This window comes from Etheostoma spectabile, chromosome 11 (genome assembly GCF_008692095.1).
Source record: "Etheostoma spectabile isolate EspeVRDwgs_2016 chromosome 11, UIUC_Espe_1.0, whole genome shotgun sequence".
NCBI lineage: Eukaryota > Metazoa > Chordata > Actinopteri > Perciformes > Percidae > Etheostoma > Etheostoma spectabile.
Window position 1 is genome coordinate 6,836,028 of NC_045743.1, and position 22,569 is coordinate 6,858,596.

Consider the following 22,569-nt stretch of genomic DNA (forward strand, 5'->3'; position numbering starts at 1 on the left):
AATAAGCACCAGCTACTCTGGGAATGTGGAATAAACTGGCTTCTTACTTCTATCACGCTCAAATGAACACTTCCTTCCTGTCTTTTATTTAAACTGCTTGATATTTTTTTTCCACAGCTAAGAACATTGTATTCGTTTTTTACACTGAGACGTGAAGAGGGGATTGTTAGACAGTTACAAGTAGATACATACTGTACATCCTCCTTCCTATAAAATTGTCTGGTTTCTGGAATGCTTTGTCTTTCTTTAACTTTCCCTCTACCACCTTTTTAGAACTAGATGCTTTTATTTTTCACATTTCCCCACACCAGCTTTTTCTGTTTTTGAACTGCAGACTCCATTTCCTCTCTAACAGTATAACCCCTCTCTTTTTTCCCTACCCTTGCACTAGTCCTTTCAGATTCAGTGTGGCATGTAAGTTCTCTCTCCCTTTCTCATTGGAAAAGTAAACTAATCCATCAACACTGAATTGTCTGTCACTGAAGTGTTTACCTTTGTTTTTCCTTTGCTGTCACTTCTGCCTGCCTCTGACTCATCAACTTTAACCCCTGTCGCACCCTATTACCAACTCTCACCAAATTCCCCTAATTATAGTGATAAAGCACATCTTGAAATTGCATTTATGTGATTAAGCAGGCATGACAGGACAGTTTATGCATCAAATACATGCTTGCCTGCCCACTTCTTCTGTATTTCATGGAAGTTCTCCTCCAATAACCATGGCAATTATCCTGTGTAAACCCTATAAACATTTTTTTACGGGGCATTAAGGTCTTTTGTTGGAAAAACAAAACCTCCCGTACTGAGAGGTTCCCTGGAGATTGCTGCAGGCTCGGGGCCATTGTTCCGACCTGATTTAGCAGGGGGTGCACAGCGGTCAGGATAAGGTAGCACTGGCTGCTTGAAAGGAGATACTATTGTGGTTATTATTATATTTTATTATGCTGCTAGCAGCTGTCTCCACACACTGTTTCAGTCCAAAGAGACATGGAGGTATAGTAAGAAGAGGGAATGAAGCAAATGACCCAAACTGGTGGAGGGGCATTTTCCTGCTGTTGTTAAGATGAAGATACATTTGACTGGGTTGACTGTAAATTTGCATCGATCAGCTGCGAGCCTGACTCAACCCCACCGGCAAGCCCTGCTTAACCTAGCTGAAGATTAATTTAGCCGGGGAACCACTTAGGGGCCCTGGAGAGCTAGGCACCTTTCTCTGCTTCTTTTCTTTCTCCACGCTTTAATTTCATGGCTGTTAGCTCAGCCTCCTTGAGTCCGGACTCTTCTGTTCTCCATTATCCCCGCCCCCCCCGCCCTCCGCCCCCCGCATCTCCCAGGCTAAGCCAAGGAAATGGGAAGGACCATAGTGCTGCATAACCATCCCTTAGCAATCCACTCAGAACAGAAAATACATCAGGAACAAGAGTAGCATTATCCTTTCCCCTTCAACTCCCAGTTAACAATAGAGGCTGTGCAGCTATCTGTTATAGGCCACCTTGGGAAAGAGAGAGGGGAAAACAGAGAGAAAAATAGAGAGAGAGGCCGGAGAGGAGCACAGAATAACACTCCATAAAACTGTTATTATGAGAAGCTCATCGTTCTTAGTGTAATTGACAACTACGTACAGGACAACTAAGCCAGTGGCCTCATGAACAGAGTATTACTCACTGAGCGGCTGGACTGTGATCTGGACATTGCGGGACCTCTTGCTGCGGTCGATGAAGTCTCCCGTGGGCGTCTTCTCCCGCTCTGTCACACGACAGATGTATTTCCCAGCATCTTCGGGGTGTAGGTGCTGCAACTTGAGGAGGTGCACGTTGGCGCTCTCTTTACGCACTGTCATGTGGCCAGCCGCTTCCCGGTCAACATAATCGGGGCCCAGGACAGGCACGGCACTGGGGCCCACCACGGCCACCGGTGAGCTGCTGAAGACCCACGACACCGAGAAAAAGCGCTCTGGGACATTCTGGGCCTCAATGGTGCAGCGAAGCTCCAGCGGCTCACCGGCCGTGAAGGACCGTCGCTCCGTGCTCACCTGGATGCTGAAGTCACGATCTGAGTGAAAAAGATGGGGGGGAAACAGAGGAAACAATCAAGGTTAAAGTGATATTAAGCAGAACTATCAGAAATGTGGCATGGTAGAAAACTCAGTGATATAACTTGAATATACAGTATGAAACATAAAATAAAATCCCCTTTTGAATGTTGCAAACCATTTTGGCTTAGTAAGATAAGACTTTAATACCAGTATATGTACTAAACCCTTGAATACAGCACTAGATTTTAAACAAAGCAGCAGAATGGAAAATGCGTAGGTGTGGGGGAGATCTTTTCAAGAAGGTGATAAATAACAACTTTTATCTGATGTTTAAAACAAGACTGATGTCTAAAGGTGGGCTACAATTATACATGCACAACACTGTTCCCTTGTCCTAATATCCACAGCCTAAATCAACATGCTGAAAGAGAAAGTGAGAATATTGAGGAGGTTGTGGGTGGTAGAGGTGGGGTTAAAGGTGGCAGGGATAGGTGGGGGTAATAAAAATAACATCAGTTATTGAGAGAGAGAGAAAGAGAGAGAGCGAGAGAGCGAGAGGGGGGAGATAAAGGGAGTGAATATAAACTAGAGAGGCTTGAGGTCACATAGTGCATCACTCCAGTAAAATGCTGATCTTTCAGAGAGCTATGCTCTCCCTCCTCCCTTGGTTTCAGCTCTGCAATAAAAAACAAATCTAATTAAAACAGAGTCAGTCACTTTCCTCCTTCTGCACAGTCTAAGGTACGGAACAGACCAAGTGAACACTGCTGGTACAAAGCCTTCCATTTGGCCACATTGCGCTTGTTGTCTGCGCATGAGCGGTTGTGCTTGTTGAGTTCAGTTCTATTTGCTGTATTAATTTCCAGCAGATGAGCACGGTGTGTATCGGATACTGCTGCTTTGCCTCTCAGTAAGGTGGTAGTCTGAGCTGTAATTACAAAATTACAAAGACTTATATAACAGTATATATATATATTATATATATATATGTTTATGTATAATATATATTGCTGTATTAATTCCAGCAGATGAGCCACGGGTGTATCGGATACTGCTGCTTGCCTCTCAGTAAGGGTAGTCTGAGCTGTATTACAATACAAGACTTATAACAGTATTATATATATGATTATTATATATACTATATATTATATATATGTGTGTGTTATGTGTGTGAAGAACTCCATTGAAGAGATCAAGGCAAGGAAGGCCCCGGGCCCGATGGCATCAGCCCAAGTTCCTCAGGGACTGTGCGACCAGCTCTGGGTTGTTCGGCACTTTCATCTGAGCCTAACCTGAGAAGTGTCAGCCTGTGAAGACTCCTGTGGGTCCCAGTACGACGTCGCCGCCCCCAAGGAGCCAAACCCACTTCAGGCCTGTTGCCTTGCTTCTCACCTGATGAAGACATGGAGAGATCATCCGCGTCCCTCGACTCTGGTGGTCACACAGCTGGACCCCTGCATTGCTACCAGCCTGGGATTGAGGTGGACGACGCAGTGATCTACCTGCTGCACAGATCGCTGCTCCACCTGGAGGACAGCGGAGCACTGTGAGAGTCATGTTTTTCGACTTCTCCAGTGCTTTAACACCATCCAGCCTTCACTGCTCAGAGTGAAGATAGAGAGTGCCGGAGTGGACCAACACCTGGCTGTATCGACTACGGACTACCTCACCAACAGACCACAGTATGTGAGGCTCCATCACTGTGTGTCTGACGTGGTGCACTGCAGCACAGGTGCCCCTCAGGGTACGGTGCTCTCCCCCTTCCTCTTCACCCTCTACACCTCAGACTTCACTCACAACACCACCCACTGCCACATCCAGAAGTTCTCCGATGACACAGCCGTTGTTGGTTGTGTTTCTGAGGGGAACGACCTGGAATACAGGTTGGTCATCAAGGACTTTGTCAGCTGGTGTGAGCTCAACCACCTTCAGCTCAACACCAGCAAGACTAAGGAGATGATTGTCGACTTCAGAAGGAAAACATCCCCTTTCTCACCAGTGAGCATCCAGGGATCGGACATTGAGGTAGTGGAGAGCTACAAATTCCTGGGTGTTCACCTAAACAATAAACTGAACTGGACTGATAACACCCATGCTCTATACAAGAAGGGCCAGGTCTGCTGAGGAGACTCAGGTCCTTTGGAGTGTGCAGGGATCTCCTTAGGACTTTGACTCTGTGGTGGCCTCTGCCATCCTTTATGCTGTGGTCTGCTGGAGGGGGGGCAGCTCGGACCGGGACAGGAGCAGACTCAATAGACTCATCAGGAGAGCGAGCTCTGTCCTGGATTGTCCTCTGGACCCCATAGAGAAAGTGGGGGAGAGAAGGATGTTAGCTAAGCTGATATCCATCATGGACAACACCTCTCACCCCCTGCCCGACACTGTGGGGGGCTAAACTATTTTAATTACATATTAACTAATTACATATTAAATTTAACGTCACTCACTTACACTCCAATATTGTTTTTCTGTACCATTGCAACCAAACTTTACGAAATCTTTATTTGATGTCACTTACATTCAGCCATTTCTTCTGCACACTTGTCTGCCGTTTACCTGTTTTTGTGTTTACTTGTGTATTTGTTTGTTTTTGCTCTTATTGTAGAAAATGCTGCTGCTGTAAGAAGTACATTTCCCCGCTGTGAATGAAAAAAGTATAATCTAATCCAATATATATATATAAAAACAGTCTTCCTGAGAAACACACTCATGTGGAAAAGTTAAAAGCCTGCCGTTGTTATAGAACTTGTTATGCAGGGGAAAACTTATAGTGGAGGTGGATGCACACATATACTCATAATGGATATACACACATTTATAGTAACATACAGACTTGTTAACTGGAATACTGAGCCCATTTTATTAAAAGACAAGCAGCATATTAATCCCAGCAGTGCAGGAAGGAATAACTTTCTGCACTTGTGTAACAATCACCGATCAATAATACATTTTTATCAGTTTTTAAATCACTGTAAAATAAATATCTTTTTGATGATGAAAATAATCATTACTTGCAGCAGTAGTACACATATTCATGTACATAATGACATGGGGGAGAAGCAAAAAAGCCCACAGATTCCTTGCTGCACCTACAACAATGAAGACATTGTGTTATGAAATGTGAATGGGATTAATTGTGAAGGCAGGGGAGCAAAGCTAAAAGGGTCTTGATCTGCTTTGACAAGAATTGGTCACCACTCAGCCTGGAGCTCTATCAAGACCCTTCTTACAGGAAGAGTTTAGCTGGGATGAGGCAGAGGGATAAAAAACAGCCTTGCAGGTCCGGCATATGTTAGTGTTTAGAGCTAATTAGACAACAAAGTGGAAGTAGCATAAGGGGAAAGTGAAAGTGGGTGATAGAGAAAGTCTGAGGGAGGAGAAAAAATGCAGTGATCAGACATGACTGCAAAAAAAGAGAGGTGAAGTGAGCGAGGTGAACAAGGAGGGGGTGAGAAAAAAGGGAAAGATGGTAAAAAAACGAGAGCAAAAGGTACATTAGGATTCTGTCTGTTACTCCTCTCTCTGATGCTGTCTGTGGGTGATTAGCCAGTGATGGGGCTGTCTTGAGATCCACTCCATCTTTTATAATAGGAAGCTAATGGAGGAGCTGCTCCCTCTACTTTCTAAATTTCTCTCTCAGTCTGTCATATATGCACACTGACACGTGCAACATCAAATACACGGGTTCCGCCCAAAAGTGTCCAAGTTGTGCCCGCACAATGCAATAAGTGAGTATGCAAGAAGGAATGAAAATGAATCCACACACAAGTTGAAGCACTCACACCCAGAGCCGCACACCGCATCGCAACTCTGCTATATTCTCTTTGTCACGTAACAACATCGCCATCCATTATAGATCACAGAGAAGACAGAGAGTGACAAAGGATGCTGAGTGGGGAGCTCTTTGTGCCTTTTGTCTCCTCCCTGAAGGAGCAGGAACTCATCTGACAAACTTGCTTTACATCAGAGGTTCCACTCTCCTTCTCTTTCACCCAGCACTATCAGGGGCACCATCAACTTGTATTGGTCCAGAGCAGATCTGATGCTTAATGAAGAAAGGCAAAACGATCCAACTTTGAAGTGATATACTGGCATGAGACACTCGCCATTTCGTGCTGCCTTGGTAATTGAGCTAATGTCAAAGCAGTTTATCACCCATCTCCGTGGCCCTTTCTTGGAAGCATACAAAGAGATTCTTTATGTGTGCAGACTACAGGATAGGGGGTGGGATGAGGCCGAGTCGGGCGGGAGGTTATGAGTACATGTGAGGAGTCGTAAAGTCGTCTTTGTTCTGGTCCACCAAATCTTGAGGTTGAGGGCTTATTAGATGATTATCAAATGAGGCCTACTCCCCCATCAACCACCCTAACAAACTCTTTCTTTCTCTCACTTACTTTCATCATGCACCCCTTGTTACTTACTCAACCCAATGTCTCCCCGCTACCCCTCCCTCCCCCTTCCTCTTCCTCCCCGGTTGGTAATTCCTTTCCTTCTTTCCATTAGACAATCTCCTTCTTCAGAGTTGGCAACTGCACTAAACCAGCACGGTTCTCCCACTAATGCTCAAGCAAAAACAAGAATGGTGTAATTGTTGGCAAGGAGTGATTAAAAAACACATTTTTGGCTTCTGATCTCTGGGTCACTAGTTGCCTGGGAAATTGTGTATGTGAAAGCCATAGGTCCCCCCCTGTCAAACACCTACACTGTTTGGATCTCATTAAATTATTCTTGGATGTGCTTGTAATGTTGCCCGTCAAACAGACACAAATACAAAAGTGGGTAGTCTGTGGAGGTTATTGCTAAGCCCTTTTTAGTAAGCTAATGAGCTTAGTGTGAGATACTGATCAGTAATCAAAGGAAGCCATCCTAAATGCGTGCATGTGCGTCTGTCAAAAGGACACGAGGGACCTAAGAATAGAGCAGCATCTTTACCTTCTCTCCCCCTCCCTTTTTTCCCCAGAATCTCTTCCCTTTACTCACCAGTGGGCTGAATGCGGAGCTGAGTCTTGTCGCTCTGCTTGCGGGTCATGGCAAACCAGCTTTCGTCCGTGTCTTGAATCCACTCAGCAGCCTGGCAGTAAAGCAGGCCCTGGTCCACCGGCTGCAGCTTGTGAATGGTCAGCCTGTAGGACGTAGCGCTGGTTTTATCCAGCCTGAGGTCCCCTGCCGCCATCCTTTGCCGGTACGGTCCCCCTGAGCGGAGAACAAAGTCCCTTGACAAGGTGACCAGTTCCTGAGGGGGTGCCGCCGCGTCCTCTGGGGACCGCAGGTACCAACCCACTGATAAGTGAGTGTGCTGCAGAGTGGTCCGAGACACCTCGCAGGTAAGCTGTAGTGTGTCGCCTTCAACCTTGGACAGAGTCTGGGCGGGAGCTGCTACCGTCAACGAATCAGCGATGACTGCAAAAATAAAGAAGAAAGGGGAAAATTATCAATCAGAGTCAGGACATGTGGGGGCTATTTGGGATGTCAGGGCAGGTTAAGGTTACTTATTTTTAAATGGGTTACCTAGTCCCTTAAATACCATCTGAATCATATACCTGTCTATAAAAATCTCAAGTACCATGTGATGTAGACTGGCCATAACAAAGCAGACTTTCTTTGTTTACGCCTACTACTATGAAAGTGAAAATAAGCAGGCATTCTGCGGCAAGTGGTTCAAAATCTGATTTACTCCCCAGTGTAAGTAAAAGATGTTAATGCAACCAAGCTTTTGTTCTAAGGTGATTGCCCTCTATTTCCTCATCCATACATGACTTTTACATGCCATTGTGCATTGATGGCATTTTCTCTATCTCACACTGCCAGATGCCTGCAGGGGCCCCTCCAGCTCTTATTTAAGACTGATTGTGTCCCACTTGTTTTGCTATAGCAAACATAACATCTCCACACTGCATCTTACAGCTGCGCTCCCTATCATTAACCTTTTCCAACATTTTCTTAAACACAAGCTAAATATACAAGCAGCAAGTTAAAACTGATACAAACAACCAAGAACAGAGAAAGGATTTCAAGCCAGATGGTTGAGAACCATGGAGATGAGAGAGGGGGACAGTCAAGAGCAGGGAAGCAACAGAGATATCAAGATGTGAGAATTTCAGAAAGCAGGCTGGAAAAAATCCAAATATCGACAGAAATAAACATGTATAGCTTTTAAAAAGGAACTAAGGGAGTATTTCTGGATGTACCAGGGTGCCGCTGTGTTTGAGTAGTGTGTGGAAATGAGAAAGAGAGAGACCAATAAATAGCCCTGGAAAAAATATTCCAAAACGTCATGCATTTATAAAAGAAGAAAGGTCTTAAGGTCATAATAAAAAAAGTTCCAGTATGTGTTGGCTTGGTTAAGTGTTAGCTCTCTAGCTTTGTTTGGCTGATTATGGATGCTATCCTGTTTTCTTCCTATCATTTATCCAATGCATTACCTCCTGGCTGAGGCCGCATTGCTTGCTTATGGATGGCTTAACCACACATACACTAACACATGTGCACCCGCACATATAGACAATACCTAAGAAACAGAGAATATACAATATGTCAGTGTTTACAATGGACAACAGTTAACCATCAAAGATAGGCTCAGATCAAATGAATTGAGCGAATAATGTCAAGAGAAGCTTTCTTGCTTTGCTATTTGGTGACTCTGAGCCATTATTAGAAACCAGAAAATGGAAGTGCTTTGTGTGGGTTTATGCTAGTGGAGTGCTTTGTCAAGATGTTTGGCTATCAGGCTCTTAAGGGATTGTTATTGTGAAGACTACAAATCAGTACGTTTGAGGTCTGTGCTTCTCCTCAAGTCACCTGCTATGACTAAACATAAATTCAGTAAAGACATGCATCTCTATGTATGTGTGCTCAATCTAAAATTATAAACAGAGAAGGGAACAGAGAAAAGGACACCATTAATGAAATAATTGTGGGGGGGGGAGTGGGGGCACAAAGACAGAGAGTTCAGAGAAAAAAGATAGAGGAGGCAGAGAGAGAAGAGGCTTGACATCTGGTTATTGGAGTTTAACCAGACACTCAAAGAAAGACACAGTGATAAAACAGAAGTGGCAGGGAAAGAAAGTAAGTAATCAGGGGGATCAGACACAGTGGCACTCTAATGAGATGCAGTGAGTCCAGACAAGAAAAAACAAGCTTCCTGCAATATGTTTGAAGCAATCTTGAAAATACTGACAAGGTCTAACTGAATATGCCCTCAGATCCACCATTACTTTGAGAGCTTGATAAACAGACTAGCAGCAAGGAAGGCAAATGGTAGTCAAGGGCAGTCATAAATCCATTCTGCTGTTTTTTTTGTTTGTTAGTTGTATGATAAAATGACTAGCATGGGAATCTTAATAGGAATGTTTTAGTTATTTATATACAGATGCTTTATTTTTTCAGGTTTAGGCTGAGCAATGGTTGCAGATACTGGGGGATAATTCCTCAATATTCTCATTTGTTAATTTTCAATGGAATCATATTTTCATGATATTATCTTTTGTTATTGTCCTACAAACGAGTGTTGTCTAAATACATCTTTCTCAGTAATTGAAAAACAAGATTGATTTTACAGTTTGAAGTTTTACAAATAGGATCTTTTAATGTGTCTGTGGAATCGAGGTAATTAATCAGTATATGTGATTTTGCATACTGTACAATTACCATGTTTTAATATACAGTATATCAATATCAGAATTGTGATAACATATTTAACTGCCAAGCCGTAAAAGGGACAATATCTCTCATATAGCATTTCTTTCAATAAAAAAAAAAAAAAAAAAAAAAGACAAACCAAGTAAAACATCACAAAGTCTAATTCTGCTATTCAAGGACCTGGCGTTGCCAAGTCCTCTCACGCTGACTCACCAGTCAACACTGAGTGAACAGCAGCCTTGTATATACACACTGTTACCACAACAACACACCTACGTTACAACCTGCCATTCCCATGGCAACCCTCCCACATGATGCTGGGAGTCTCTGAGAACAGCTGGTAGTTACTATAACAACCGCACCCCCATCCGCCCCAACACAAAGCCCACCTAGGGAACAATGTGAAAACAGCAAGCGGATTCTTGAGTCCTTCAGCCGGCTCCTTATAGATATATTTTAACACTTTGACTTCATTTTAGTCCTCTGGGTCAATCAGATCCCTGCGCACAGATATGTCTGGGCGAAAGAACCAATGAGATAGCACCAGCCAATCTCAGCCTTTCCCAGGGTCAGACTGAGGTTGTAAACATACTGAGATCATCCAATAGCCCCACTGGCCTCAATCTGGGAAGGATTAAGAGCAGAATGAGATGGCATCCTCTGGCACACATACAAACACACTTATTTTCATCACTTGTGAGGACATCACATTAAATTATTCTTCCTTAACCATAACTGCAGTGTGCTTAATAATAACCACTACAATAGCCTTAAAAGACTGCAAAACTGTGCATGTGGTCAATACAACTCAATGTGGTAGCAACATAATGTAATGTAATGCCCACAGTGCCCTGCTAAGCCATGAACTACTACAAAGAACTGCTACAAACTACTATTTTTTCTATTTTTGTTATTGCAACTCTTCATTCTAACCCCAACCGGCCCGTCAGACACCGCCTACCATGATAGGGTGACCAGACGTCCCCGGTTTCCGGGGACAGTCCCCGATTTTGGCTACCTGTCCCCAGCTGGATCTGTCCCCGGAACTGTCCCCGGTTTTCACTGTGACTGGAAGACCCGAAATTGGAATGAAAGAAAGAAAAAACTGACAAAACGTAGCCGATGATCGCAACACCAACACACGCAGGCTCCAGACCGCCAGAGCCAGCGGTGCTCAGAGACGTTTTAGAAGCCGTGTTTTACGATGCTGAAATCACTGATTATTTACATGGATCTGGTGGTTTTAGCCAACGCAATTTGCGGACTTTATGTTTTAAAAGGATCTTAATCTTTAACAGAAGGTCGACCTCCTTAGAAATCCTTTTCATAATTTTTGTCAGACACTTAGAATATTAATCTGAGTCTGTTAGCAGCTAACCAGCACTTTTATAAACTAAATACAAGCTGGACAATTATCCCATTAACTTACATTGCAGCGATCTCGTTTAATACTGCATCAATGTCAAAGGAAAATATGTCCTCAGTAGTTTTTATTGTATCTGATTCTCAATGAGCTGTTGCAGAAACAAGCCTTGAGCAGTAAAGCAAAAGCTGTCAGTAGTTGAGTAAACATTACAACATTATGAAATATTGAGACTTTCTATCTTGAAATCTTAAGACTTTCTATCTTGAAAGATATCTTGGAAATTTTGATTATCTTGAAATATTTGGACTTTTTATCTTGAAGTATAAGGATGGATTTTTTATCTTGAAATATCAGGACTTTCTATCTTGAGGTGTAGTGAAGTGGAGTAGGAAGTAGCAGCAGGGGTGGGTCTAGGATCAGACCTGGGGGGGGGGGGGGGGGGGGGGGCTCAGCCCCTAATAAGAACAACTCTAGGTCTAGTGTCCCCGTTTTAAGTTTTACAAAAATAAAAACATTACTTGTTTTGGAGGTAAATACGCTTCTGAGCTGAAAATGTCCCCGGATTTTGTCTGAGAAACCTGGTCACCTTATACCATGAGCCTGGGTCTGTCCGAGGTCTCTGCCTAAAAGGAAGTTTTTCCTCGCCACTGTAGCACTGTTGCTTGCTCTGGAGGAAACTACTAGAACGGTTGGGTCCTTGTAAATTCTGTAGTGTGGTCTAGACCTCCTCTATCTGTAAAATGCTCGAGATAACTTGTTATGAATTGATACTAAAAATAAAATTGAAATGAATTATTATGACCATAAATAAGTAAATAAATAAATAAATAAATAAATAAATAAATGCATTTAAGAACTTTGAGGAATTTAAAATTATTTTCCTCATTTGTATCACATTCATAGAGACTGGAATCTCAAAGAACTAGTAATTAAAACATTTCTCACTGATGAATCGGGAATCTGTCGCATTTTTAAACTGAGGTTCTCATGTGTGGATGTAAAGAAAAACATGTTTGTGTTATTCTGCTTTTTTGACTGACACTGAAGCTGTCAATCCTTTAATACATCTTTAAAACTACTCTCTTCCTGCTCTACCTCATCTGCAAATTTTGTTTTCATCTCCCTCCATTCCCGATCTTCCCCTACTGTCTTAGTCCTCTGAAGTGAGCGATGGTTGTCATCCTGCGAGCTGGCCTTTTAAGTCCAGTCACACAGTTATAGACATGTAGGGGACAGGAGGACACAAAAACGGAGGAAAAGAGATTTCGCAAAGACGACACAAGGAAAAAACACAATATTGTATAAAGCCTAATCTGTACAGTTTGCATGCACCAAAACCTTTAACATCTCTCTTAAGTGTGTCCAATGGCCACTGAAGTTGGAGAAGCAATAAAGATTCCTTGCAGGAAAAAGAACAGGAAATCAAATAGCAGTGTTTGTTTCTGTGTACACCATTTTCATGTGGGTGTTTGTAGGAACATGTTTTAAGATGGAACAAAAACAGCAGACAGTGAAGATCCAACCACCAGACACTTTGTGCTCTCTTGGGTCTCAACACGGGAAAAGATGATGACAGAAGGAACTGGAAAGATTAAAGTGCCCATCTTATGAAAATAAAATCACTTTTTCTGGGATTATTTTGAGTCTCTGGTGCTTCTACATGCATACAAACTTGGAGAAAAAACACATCCCTGCTGTTTTGAGTGAGATACAGGTTTCTGAATGTCCTCTGCTTTCGGGTGACCTGTTCAAAATCTGCATGGCTTTCTACTAACTAGCCAAGATAAGGTGGCAAACCGTAGCACATGCTATGCTAGCATGCTAGCTTGTTCTCAATGGCTACAATACACACTAATTCACCATAATCTACAAAAGAACTACTCACATGTCCCTGTTCTGCAGGTATTCCACAAGTGTGCCCTTGTTAAGAAGAAGTATCCCAGCTAATCCTGCCTTATACTGACCAAAGTTGCAAAAAGAGTTATCTAGCTGATGTGATCCTTACATATCTACTGCGCATGTCTGACTCCCAACAAAGATAGTATAGAAGTGAGATGTCTCACTCTGTAGCTAAAGCAGCGAGGGTGAAAACAGGATCTGTAGCAATGTGCAGTACAACAAAAATATGGTGTTTTTTGAAAATAAAACCATGTAAAGGTATTCTGGTACAACCTCAAAATACAATTATGAACCTGAAAATGAGCATAATATGGGAGCTTTAACACTGCCGTCTGGATGTAACCACTGCTTTAAATGTTCAGGCTCAAATAAGCACACACTCTCTCCTCTATATAATTCTATTCTGTTAGTGCATGTAGTATGTGTTCATGTATGTGTTCATGGGCTTATTTGAAAGTGTAAAATGCAAGTGTACAGGCAGCAAGTTTCTGTCTGTTTATTTCATTTTCTTATATATTTTTTTAAATTTTATTTTCTGCTGGTAGCTTAGCCTCAATTGGAAATATCAAACATTTGCCACTGGCCAATCAGAATCAGAATCAGAAATACTTTATTGGAGTAGAAATCAAAGGTGTTTAACAATAGCAATATCTATTATGGAGCTTTTTTCTGCATATTTTTAATTTGTTTATGCCTGCTTCCAAATACTGCAACAAACTCTGGTCTCAAATCTGAGAGCTGTTGGGCTGACCCTACTAGCTACACTTAATTATGTGCACTTCCATTCTGTATCTCATTGATATACTATACATCTTACTCCACAGGTTTTAATGTGCTGATGTGCAGTTACATCCTCTTCTCTGCTGGGAAGGTGTTCCAAAATATTTTGGAAACTGGCTGCAGGAATTTGCTCCAATTTACACACAAAAGCATTAGTGAAGTTGGGTACCGATGTTTGGTGATAAGGCCTGGTTTACAGTCGGTGTTACATTTCAAAGATCTTTCACGAAGTTGAGGTTAGGGCTGTGTGTAGGCCAGTTAAGTTCTTCCACACCAAACCATTAGGCTGCTTTCAGACAGATTTGAGCCCAAATACCGCAGGCAGCTGGGCTGCTGGCCTGCATTCAAACATGGGTGCCACCTTATCTCCAGCAAAACAACGCAGGGTGTCCAGCAAAAAGGTTGCAGCGTCATCCGGCAAGATGATTCAACTTGCACACTAAAAAGCGCTTTATTGTTTTATATTATCTAAAAATATCATTGTATAATTGGAACTAAGGGGACAAACCTAAAGTCAGAAAAAAGGCCCTATTCCAAACCCACAAAAGTATAGGATGGGATGACCACATAGTTATGTATGTATGTATGTATGTATGTATGTATGTATGTATGTATGTATGTATGTATGTATGTATAAATATGGTTGATGGGATTCACAACTCTACTGCCTAATTCTGCAGATGTTCAGCCACCGCTGACATGTTTACAGAGTTTCAGTGTGTTATGGCCATAAGTGTCTGTGTTTGTGTGTTGCTGCAAAGCAAGTGGCCATTTGGCAAAGCCAGTAGGGTAATTATTGTTAATCACTCTGTGAATCTGAGAGTACTGCTGAGAGGAAAACAGAGCGAGTGGGCGACGTTCTGCTCCACTTAATGGGAGTCCAGCCTCGCCACAGAACAGCCGTTACTTACTGACCAGGATGCCTGGAACACATGCAGGCGTATTGGGTCAGGAAGTAATAGAAAGATGGATAAATACAGAAACAGTGCCTACACCTGTCCTTCTCATACTTATTACACATTATCCTGCCCATTCACATCCTCCACTCCTTTGTTCTTCTCTGTGAGAGCTGTTGAGTCAGAATGAGGGATGAAGTGGTTCAACTAGGAAATTGAGAGAGCGGAGAGTAAAGGAGGACTAAGAACAAGGTGAAGATAAATACAAAAGGAAAGGAAAGAAAAGAGCAAAGATGAAGAACAAAAAGACAGTGCTCTTTTGTTTGACGTATTCCACAGCAAAAAAGGGCAGAGTAAGGATCGCGCCCTGGAACCACAAAGGAGTCATATGGGAGTCCTTTTAACAGCTTTAACAGAGAAGAAAAAGACTGGAGTTGAAGTCTGTGGTGTGGGATCTAAGTCCACAGCAGGGGGTAAATCTATAATTGAACATGCACATATGATCAGATGAGCCCAGCACCTCATTGAGTCTCAGACACAGAACACCACTCCTTTCATCGGTCACTCTGTTTTTGCATATGTCTGCACTATGTAATAAAGTAATACAAGTCTGATATATAGTCTATGGAGCCAAAGAAAATATTATGTACTGGTATTCATTACGTTCTGATAGCAAAATGTTATGTTTGTTAATGATAATAATAATAATGATGTTCTCCTCTAAATCTTTGTTCCACGCTGTTATTAGTAGTGTATGTTTCTTTTTCTTATCTCTTTCTTTTAACAAATATGTTCAGTAGCCAGGGATTTAAAGTTTCTATTTACTGAAATGCTGTGTTCCCTTCTGAGGAAAGCTCTAGATAGATAGATAGAAGATACTTAATTCATCCTCACGGGAAAATTTGAGTGTCCAAGACCTAGTTCACTGTAGTTTGTAAACTAGGTCCTGTGATGACCACAGAAAAATCCAGTAAAAATGTACTACAATACTACTACTACAACTGTCCTTTTAGAATCATCATCAAGAAATAACCACATGCAAAACCTTGCACATCCTTAGTTACTTTTCCTACACCTGTCAATATCTTTATTCTATATTTTTAATAATGCTTAAAACAATGGGTGTCTGATTTTAGAAAGATGAAGACAAAAGCATGCTTGCATGGTTTTGGAAAAAGAAAAGACACCATCCTTTCAAACTCTTTAAATGCCGGGCATCGTTCTCACCAGTGGCCCATGAACACCGCTGGCATGTGGAGAAAATCCAAAGCATGACAGGCCTGTTGTGACGGTTGCTAAGCGATGATCGGGTGAAGGAGTTAAGCAAACTGACAATTTTATATTAGTGATTTAAAACAATTTTTTATCCACTGACACTACCCTTAATAAATACCAATGATTTGAGGGATGTAAAAAAGTATAAAAATATTACAATTAAAAATTAAAATGTTACACTACACTTTTTAATCGTAGTGCATACGCCAATGTTTTGATGGTAGGTGTGTCGATGATTGCCTTGGGACAGGACTATTTAATGAGGAAGCAAAATGAGAGTAACAGCACATTCATTAGTCCATATGTGGAGGGCAAGTTCTAGCAAACTAAAAACAGCTTTCAGTTTGCAAAGAAACTATGACACAGCTAAGGCCTTGGTCTCACACATTTACCTGGGAGTGCACTTAGACAATTAACTGGACTGGGCCAAGAACACTCAAGCCCTCTACAGGAAGGGCCAAAGCCGTCTCTTTTTCTGAGGAGGCTGAGGTCCTTCAACATCTGCAGGACAATGCTGAGGATGTTTTATGAGTCTGTGGTGGCCAGTGCTATCCTCTTTGCAGTTGCATGCTGGGGCAGCAGGCTGCGGGTAGCGGACGCCAACAGACTCAACAAACTGATCCGCAAGGCCACTGACGTCGTGGGGGTGGATCTGGACTCTCTGTTAGTGGTGTCAGAGAGGAGGACGCTGCCCAAACTACATGCCATCTTGGACGATGTCTCGCACCCACTCCATGGCTTGCAGCTAAATCACAGGAGCACTTTCAGTGATAGACTCATTTCCCAAAATGCACCACAGAGCGCCACAGGAAGTCATTCCTGCCTGTGGCCATCAAACTTTTTAACTCCTCCCTCTTAGTATCTGACACACAGACACTCAGAGAGGTTGAAACTGGACAACATTATCTGCATTATCTGTTTTGTGCAAGAACACTGGCCTGAAATGTGTGCAATACTCCATCGCTACAATTATTATTATTATTATCATTATTTATTATTACTTTTCACCATTGCAATTCCTTAATTATGTTAATTATGTAAATACTGTATAATAACATTCCTTTAACTATGTAAATACCATACATATCCACACTCATATTTCTTTATTTATATTTCTACTCCAATATTTCTACTATTTGTGCAACTGCAACACAGAGTTTCCCTTCAGGGATCAATAAAGTATTTCTGATTCTGATTTGATGATTTTCACAATGCTGTTTGGCATGCCAAGTACATTTTTAATTCACATACATCTAAGCAACAAGACTTTTTCACAACAGCCCAATTACAGTACCTTCAGAGTGTAGGACTTTGATTCCAGGACTTTGATACATTCTTAGGTCATCAACAGTCACAGAATGTCATTAAAGGTCCAGTGGCATAAACATTTCACTTTATGATGTTTTTTAACATTAATATTAGTTCCCCCAGCCTGCCTATGGTCCCCCAGTGGCTAGAAATGGTGATAGGTGTAAACCGAGCCCTAGGTATCCTGCTCGGCTGTTGAGAAAATGAAAGCTCAGACGGGCCAATTTGGAATCTTGCTCCTTATGAGGTCACAAGGGGCAAGGTTTCCTCCCCTTTCTCTGCTTTTCCTGCCCAGAGAACTGGCCCACCCATGATAGAAAGACACATTGACTTTCAAATGAGCAAAGTGACAGTTGGTCAAGGCCACATCCCCAACCTCCACCTTGCCCCCCCCTCTCCTCCTTCAAAGCTACAGACTCAGAAATGGAAACCGTATCCGCACACTTATATCTATGAAGTGTTTCACTTTATTAAGCTTTCAGTTGAACAGACCTTCATCAGAACATATATAACATTGGAACTGGTACAAATGAAAGCAAATTTATTATTTGCTTTTAAAATGAGCCACTAATTTGAGTTTTCACACCATCCCATCTAATTAAAGAGGCTTCCACACAGTCCTATCATACAACATAATAGGGATATAGAGAAGGGGTGAGGGGATATGAGAAGTGTTACAGATGTGGTTATGAGATTTTTAGATAAGAGCTGTGAGCTTCCCTGCTAATGGGACTTCAGTTTGAGTGAGTGAGTGTGTGTAAGTGTGTGTCATGTGCTATAGCACAGAGGTCACACTGACTGAAAGAAAAAGGCTTCTTCATTTAATAATGGGGTCTCTGATGCATTCTTCCCCGTCTCTGTTCTTCTTTAGGCCCCGTCCCATTTTTCTCCTCACAATTATCTCCTCACTTGATCTTCCATTTTCGCAATCCCTTGTCCCTCCACGCTCCGTCTCTCTACCACATCTGGTGAGTTTATTTTTCGTTAGACAAGTTGCTTGTCAGCACCCAATTATCACTTATTTGGTTTTCCTCAACCACCTTTCTCTTCCACCATTTCCTCTTCAAGACTCTTAGAACAAAGGCTGGCAGGTGTTATTGAGTGCTGATCACACTCTAACGAGCCTGTGAGCTACATGTCAATCAGACAATGACCCTATTGCAATTTGCTTTGTTTTTTTAATCCTAAGGGGTCATAAAACTTGCAAAGGGAGCAACATCTGCTCGGTGTTTGAGAGGGAGAAAGAAAAAGAGCTCGGCCCCTGTGGCTATTAGTTCATTATACATAAAGGTAGGAGAGGCACATCAAAATCTTCTCTCTCACACAACACACACACACACACACACCACACACACACACACACACACACACACACACACACACAACCACACACACACACACACACACACACACACACACACACACACACACACACACACACACCACACACACACACAACACACACACACACACACACACACACACACACACACACACACACACACACACACACACACACACACACACACAACACACACAGCACCAACACAGTGACTGAGGCACCCCCCTCTGCTCACCCAAACATTTCCTCCAGAGCTGTGACTCAGCTGTACTGGGTTACTGAACCACACACAGTCCTTAGGGGTGTGCCAAGTATTAACATTATTTCTGTAGAAGAACATACAACAGAACATAACTGGCAAAGGATGTGTTTACTATCACTGTGTGCTTTATAAATATATACTCAATGATAAAACACGTTTATAAAAAAAGCATTAGCAGTACAATATGCATTAAATGAAAATAATTAAAAAGTAATATAAACGGAATACGTCTAAAGAATGTTTCAATCACCCTTCAAATCACACTAGTTTGTTATGCATGTTTCCATGTTTTCTTACTGGATGACACAGGCAGAGAGGGAGAGGTATAACAAAAAAAAGAAAGTGGAAGAAGAAAAGAAAGATGGGCAGCGAGTGAACAAGTGGGCTTTGTTTTTTGTAGCAGGAGAATGGTGACGTGAAGTTAAAAGGCTGAATGTTGTGATAAGAGACGGATCCATAGTTAGAAGAAGCTTTCAAATATGAGACACTGTTTACACAAAAGCAGAAGAGGAGGATTTAACACTAACTAAGACGCACACAAACACACACAAGCACACACAATATGACACAACCTCTCACTGAGGCCCAGCCAGGAAATGAGCCTGAGTGAGTGTGTTGGGAAGATGGAGAGTAAGCGGAAGATTATAAGGCAAGGCGTAAGAGGCGGGCTAGTCTGAAGAGAGGTGGGAGTATGAAAGACAAATCTTCCTAAGAGCATTTGAGAAGAGCCGTGTGCAAAGCTATCGTTGACTGAAATCCTTTAGAGCATCAAAGATTTACTCATCATGCCTAAACACATGAAATATTCCTTCCATTCCCCCCCCCTTTCCTCTCTAGTCCTTTTCCTACATTTCTCTTCTCATCTTCACCAGCTGCAGACCCACCTTCTCCATCGTTTCATCTGTCATGCGCTTTCTTTAGCATTTCTGTCTTCCGTTTGCTCGTGTATCCAATTATTGTTATGCTGAATTACAGCAGCAAACACTCTGTGCTCAAGGAAGAGAGAACTACATACAGATGCCACCCTTATGAATGTCTGTTTGTCTATTCCATCTCTACTGTCCTGGAGGTTGTTAGCACATGTGCAGGGTTTTGCTCTGCCAACGCGCGCGCACAGTCACACACACATATTATGATTCTAATATCACTGGAGGTGCAAGTATTAGAACTAATAAGCTGCATCCCAGTGCTCCACTTACTATCTCCTCCCTTCTTTTTTTTCTCTCTCTACACCTTACAGGGGCTCCCACCATCTCCCTTCATCCGTCACCCCAGCCCCAGATGGTAAAGCACTGTGACCAATTAAAGACTTCCCTGAGGATAGAACCAGTTATAGCCCAAGCCATCTGACCATTTGTGTGAGTGAGTGAGTGAGTGAGTGAGTGAGTGAGTGAGTGAGTGAGTGAGTGAGTGAGAGTGAGTGAGTGAGAGTGTGTGTGAGAGTGTGTGTGTAAACCTTACACAACACTTTGTTTTAATCAGTGTACAAAGACTTGTCTTCTGGCCAGTTCCACACAGCTTCTCTCCTAAAAATGTACATTGGCAAGTCCAGTAATACAGTCCTATCTAAAGCCTTTTGTATGTTGCACAAGAACACAATGACAAGATCCAGAGTACTTAGTTAGAGTAGAGCACATTGCAAGGCTAGTGTTGAGTGGACCTGCGGAGTGTGGAAGCTGGCCAGAAGCGCATAGTATGAGCAGGTGCGTGTTTGTTGTGTTGGTGTATGAGAAACAGTGTCTTTGCAGCAGAGAAAGAGAAAAAAAAAACTAGTAGAGTGTAGCTAAGGGAGGTGGGCAGCACTTAATCACTAGGCACCCATCCAGCAGGGCAGCAGATGATGGAGCAACTGTCTGTATGAGCTGAGGGGAATTAGGCATATGCATACCCTAACGCACACACACACACGCACAGGCACCACGCACACGCACACGCACACACACACACAAAAAGGTGGTCACCCTGGCACCAGGGTGCAAGTGGCAACATATGTCTGCTGTCTACACCTCAGTCAACTGAGAGGGAGGGGCCGGTCATGCCTCTGTCTGTGTGGGTGTGCGCACGTGTGTGTCAAAAGTGAAAGTCAAAAGTCCTGTCTAAAGCTTTTAGATATTTGTGAGTTTGTGTGCATTATTGGATTCTGTACAACAGATTTTAGATTGCGTATCCCTGACACAGAGCTTGAGGGTCATCTGCTTGCTTACCTTGATGCTGCTCCACAAAATGAGTTAAGCCTCCAAGGCTTCTCCAATTTTAGTTTTCTCTTCAACATCAGCACTCAACAGCCTACGGCTGGCTCTGCAGCCCACACTCAAATCTATTACATCAGACGTTTTAACTAAACCTCTGTTTTCCATTGCAAATAATGAGGATGTGATTAGCATGCAAATGAGGTGGGTGCGATGCTAATTATTAAACTGGTATTAGCAGTCCAAACTGACAGGCCTATGCCAAGAAAGGGACAGGAAGGTGGCAAACAGTAACTCCACACTGGATTTTGTGTAGAGGAAAAACATTGTTGCACTTAACAATCTATGATCGGGCGCCAAGATAGCTCAGTTGGTAGAAAGGCTGCCCACATATAGAGGTTTATTCCTCGACGCAGCAGGCCCGAGGACCTGACCACAGCCACAACCATAGCTGGTCAGGTGTGGTGTATAGGTGTGCCCCCAAACCCCACCTGCACAGTGTTGCTTTGAGATAAATGATTGTAGTTTCCGCTACTCCATATCAATTTGTCACACAGAACTTGTGCAGCAGATACACAAAAGGCCATGTCACTAAGGCTTGTTGTAGTTAAATCAAAATCAAAAATGGTACATGTCCCTGCCAACTCAAAGAATCAGTAAGAGATTTAATGTCTGTGACGTGCCATTCATCAGCCAATAGATATGTTACACCATATCTGCTACCTTACATGTCACCCACCCTTGCCACTATGCCACATTGAGTTTGCTGGCACAGCCAAATGGAGTGCAGTTTTTTTTGCTTGACTATAGCCAGCTGCATTGCACAAAAATCATTGCCAATCACTATTGGCATTGCAAAATAATAATAATAATAATATAATAATAATACAAAATTGGACTGGGTGCAGTTACTCTTTAACAATGCCAAATCTCTCCATGGAAAAGATACATCACTGAAAAGAGTTTTCATGTCAGCACCTCTAACGTGTCTGGGATCAAATAGCCTGCCTCAAGTAATGGTAGAGTGCCAATATCTGTGTATGTTCTTGTGCATATGAATGTGTGTAAATGAATTTGAATGCCTGTTTGTGTAGTTGTGTCTGTGTCAAAAGGGGTTACCAGATGTATAGCTTGAACCAGGAAAAACCTTCTGTCCCACTTGTGCTCAGATAAGGCTTCAAAGCAGCCGCCAACATCAAACAATGCAGCAGCGTGAGTGTCCTGGACCAAAATCACAACCACACGAGTCCTGGAGGCTATTATACTGCAAGCTCTACTCTTTACTAGCACACATTTTAACAACATGAACACAAACACTCGTTAACACATCCATTCACATCCATATTCATGCTGAATCCATATTCAAACTGTGGCTGTGTTCTGTTAATCCCAGAGAAAAGAGGCAGCAGGCCCCTGAGGGTTAGCGCTTAGCTAATCAAATCAACTAGAGGAACAGTAGCACATCTTTAGCCCATTATATAAACATTAATAAACATTTACACACACCACACACACACACACACACACACACACACACACAAACACACACACACCACACACACACACACACACACACACA

The 22,569-nt window shown here is 42.5% G+C and overlaps 1 protein-coding gene across 1 annotated transcript in view; it reads right to left on the minus strand.

Annotated features, from left to right (window-relative positions):
• Window positions 1–22,569, minus strand: part of LOC116697930 (immunoglobulin superfamily member 3-like) — a 74,714-nt gene that overhangs the window by 25,565 nt on the left and 26,580 nt on the right. The window contains 2 exon segments of the mRNA XM_032529565.1: window positions 1,666–2,052; window positions 7,016–7,435. Of these exon segments, the coding sequence (XP_032385456.1) occupies window positions 1,666–2,052; window positions 7,016–7,435 (807 nt within the window).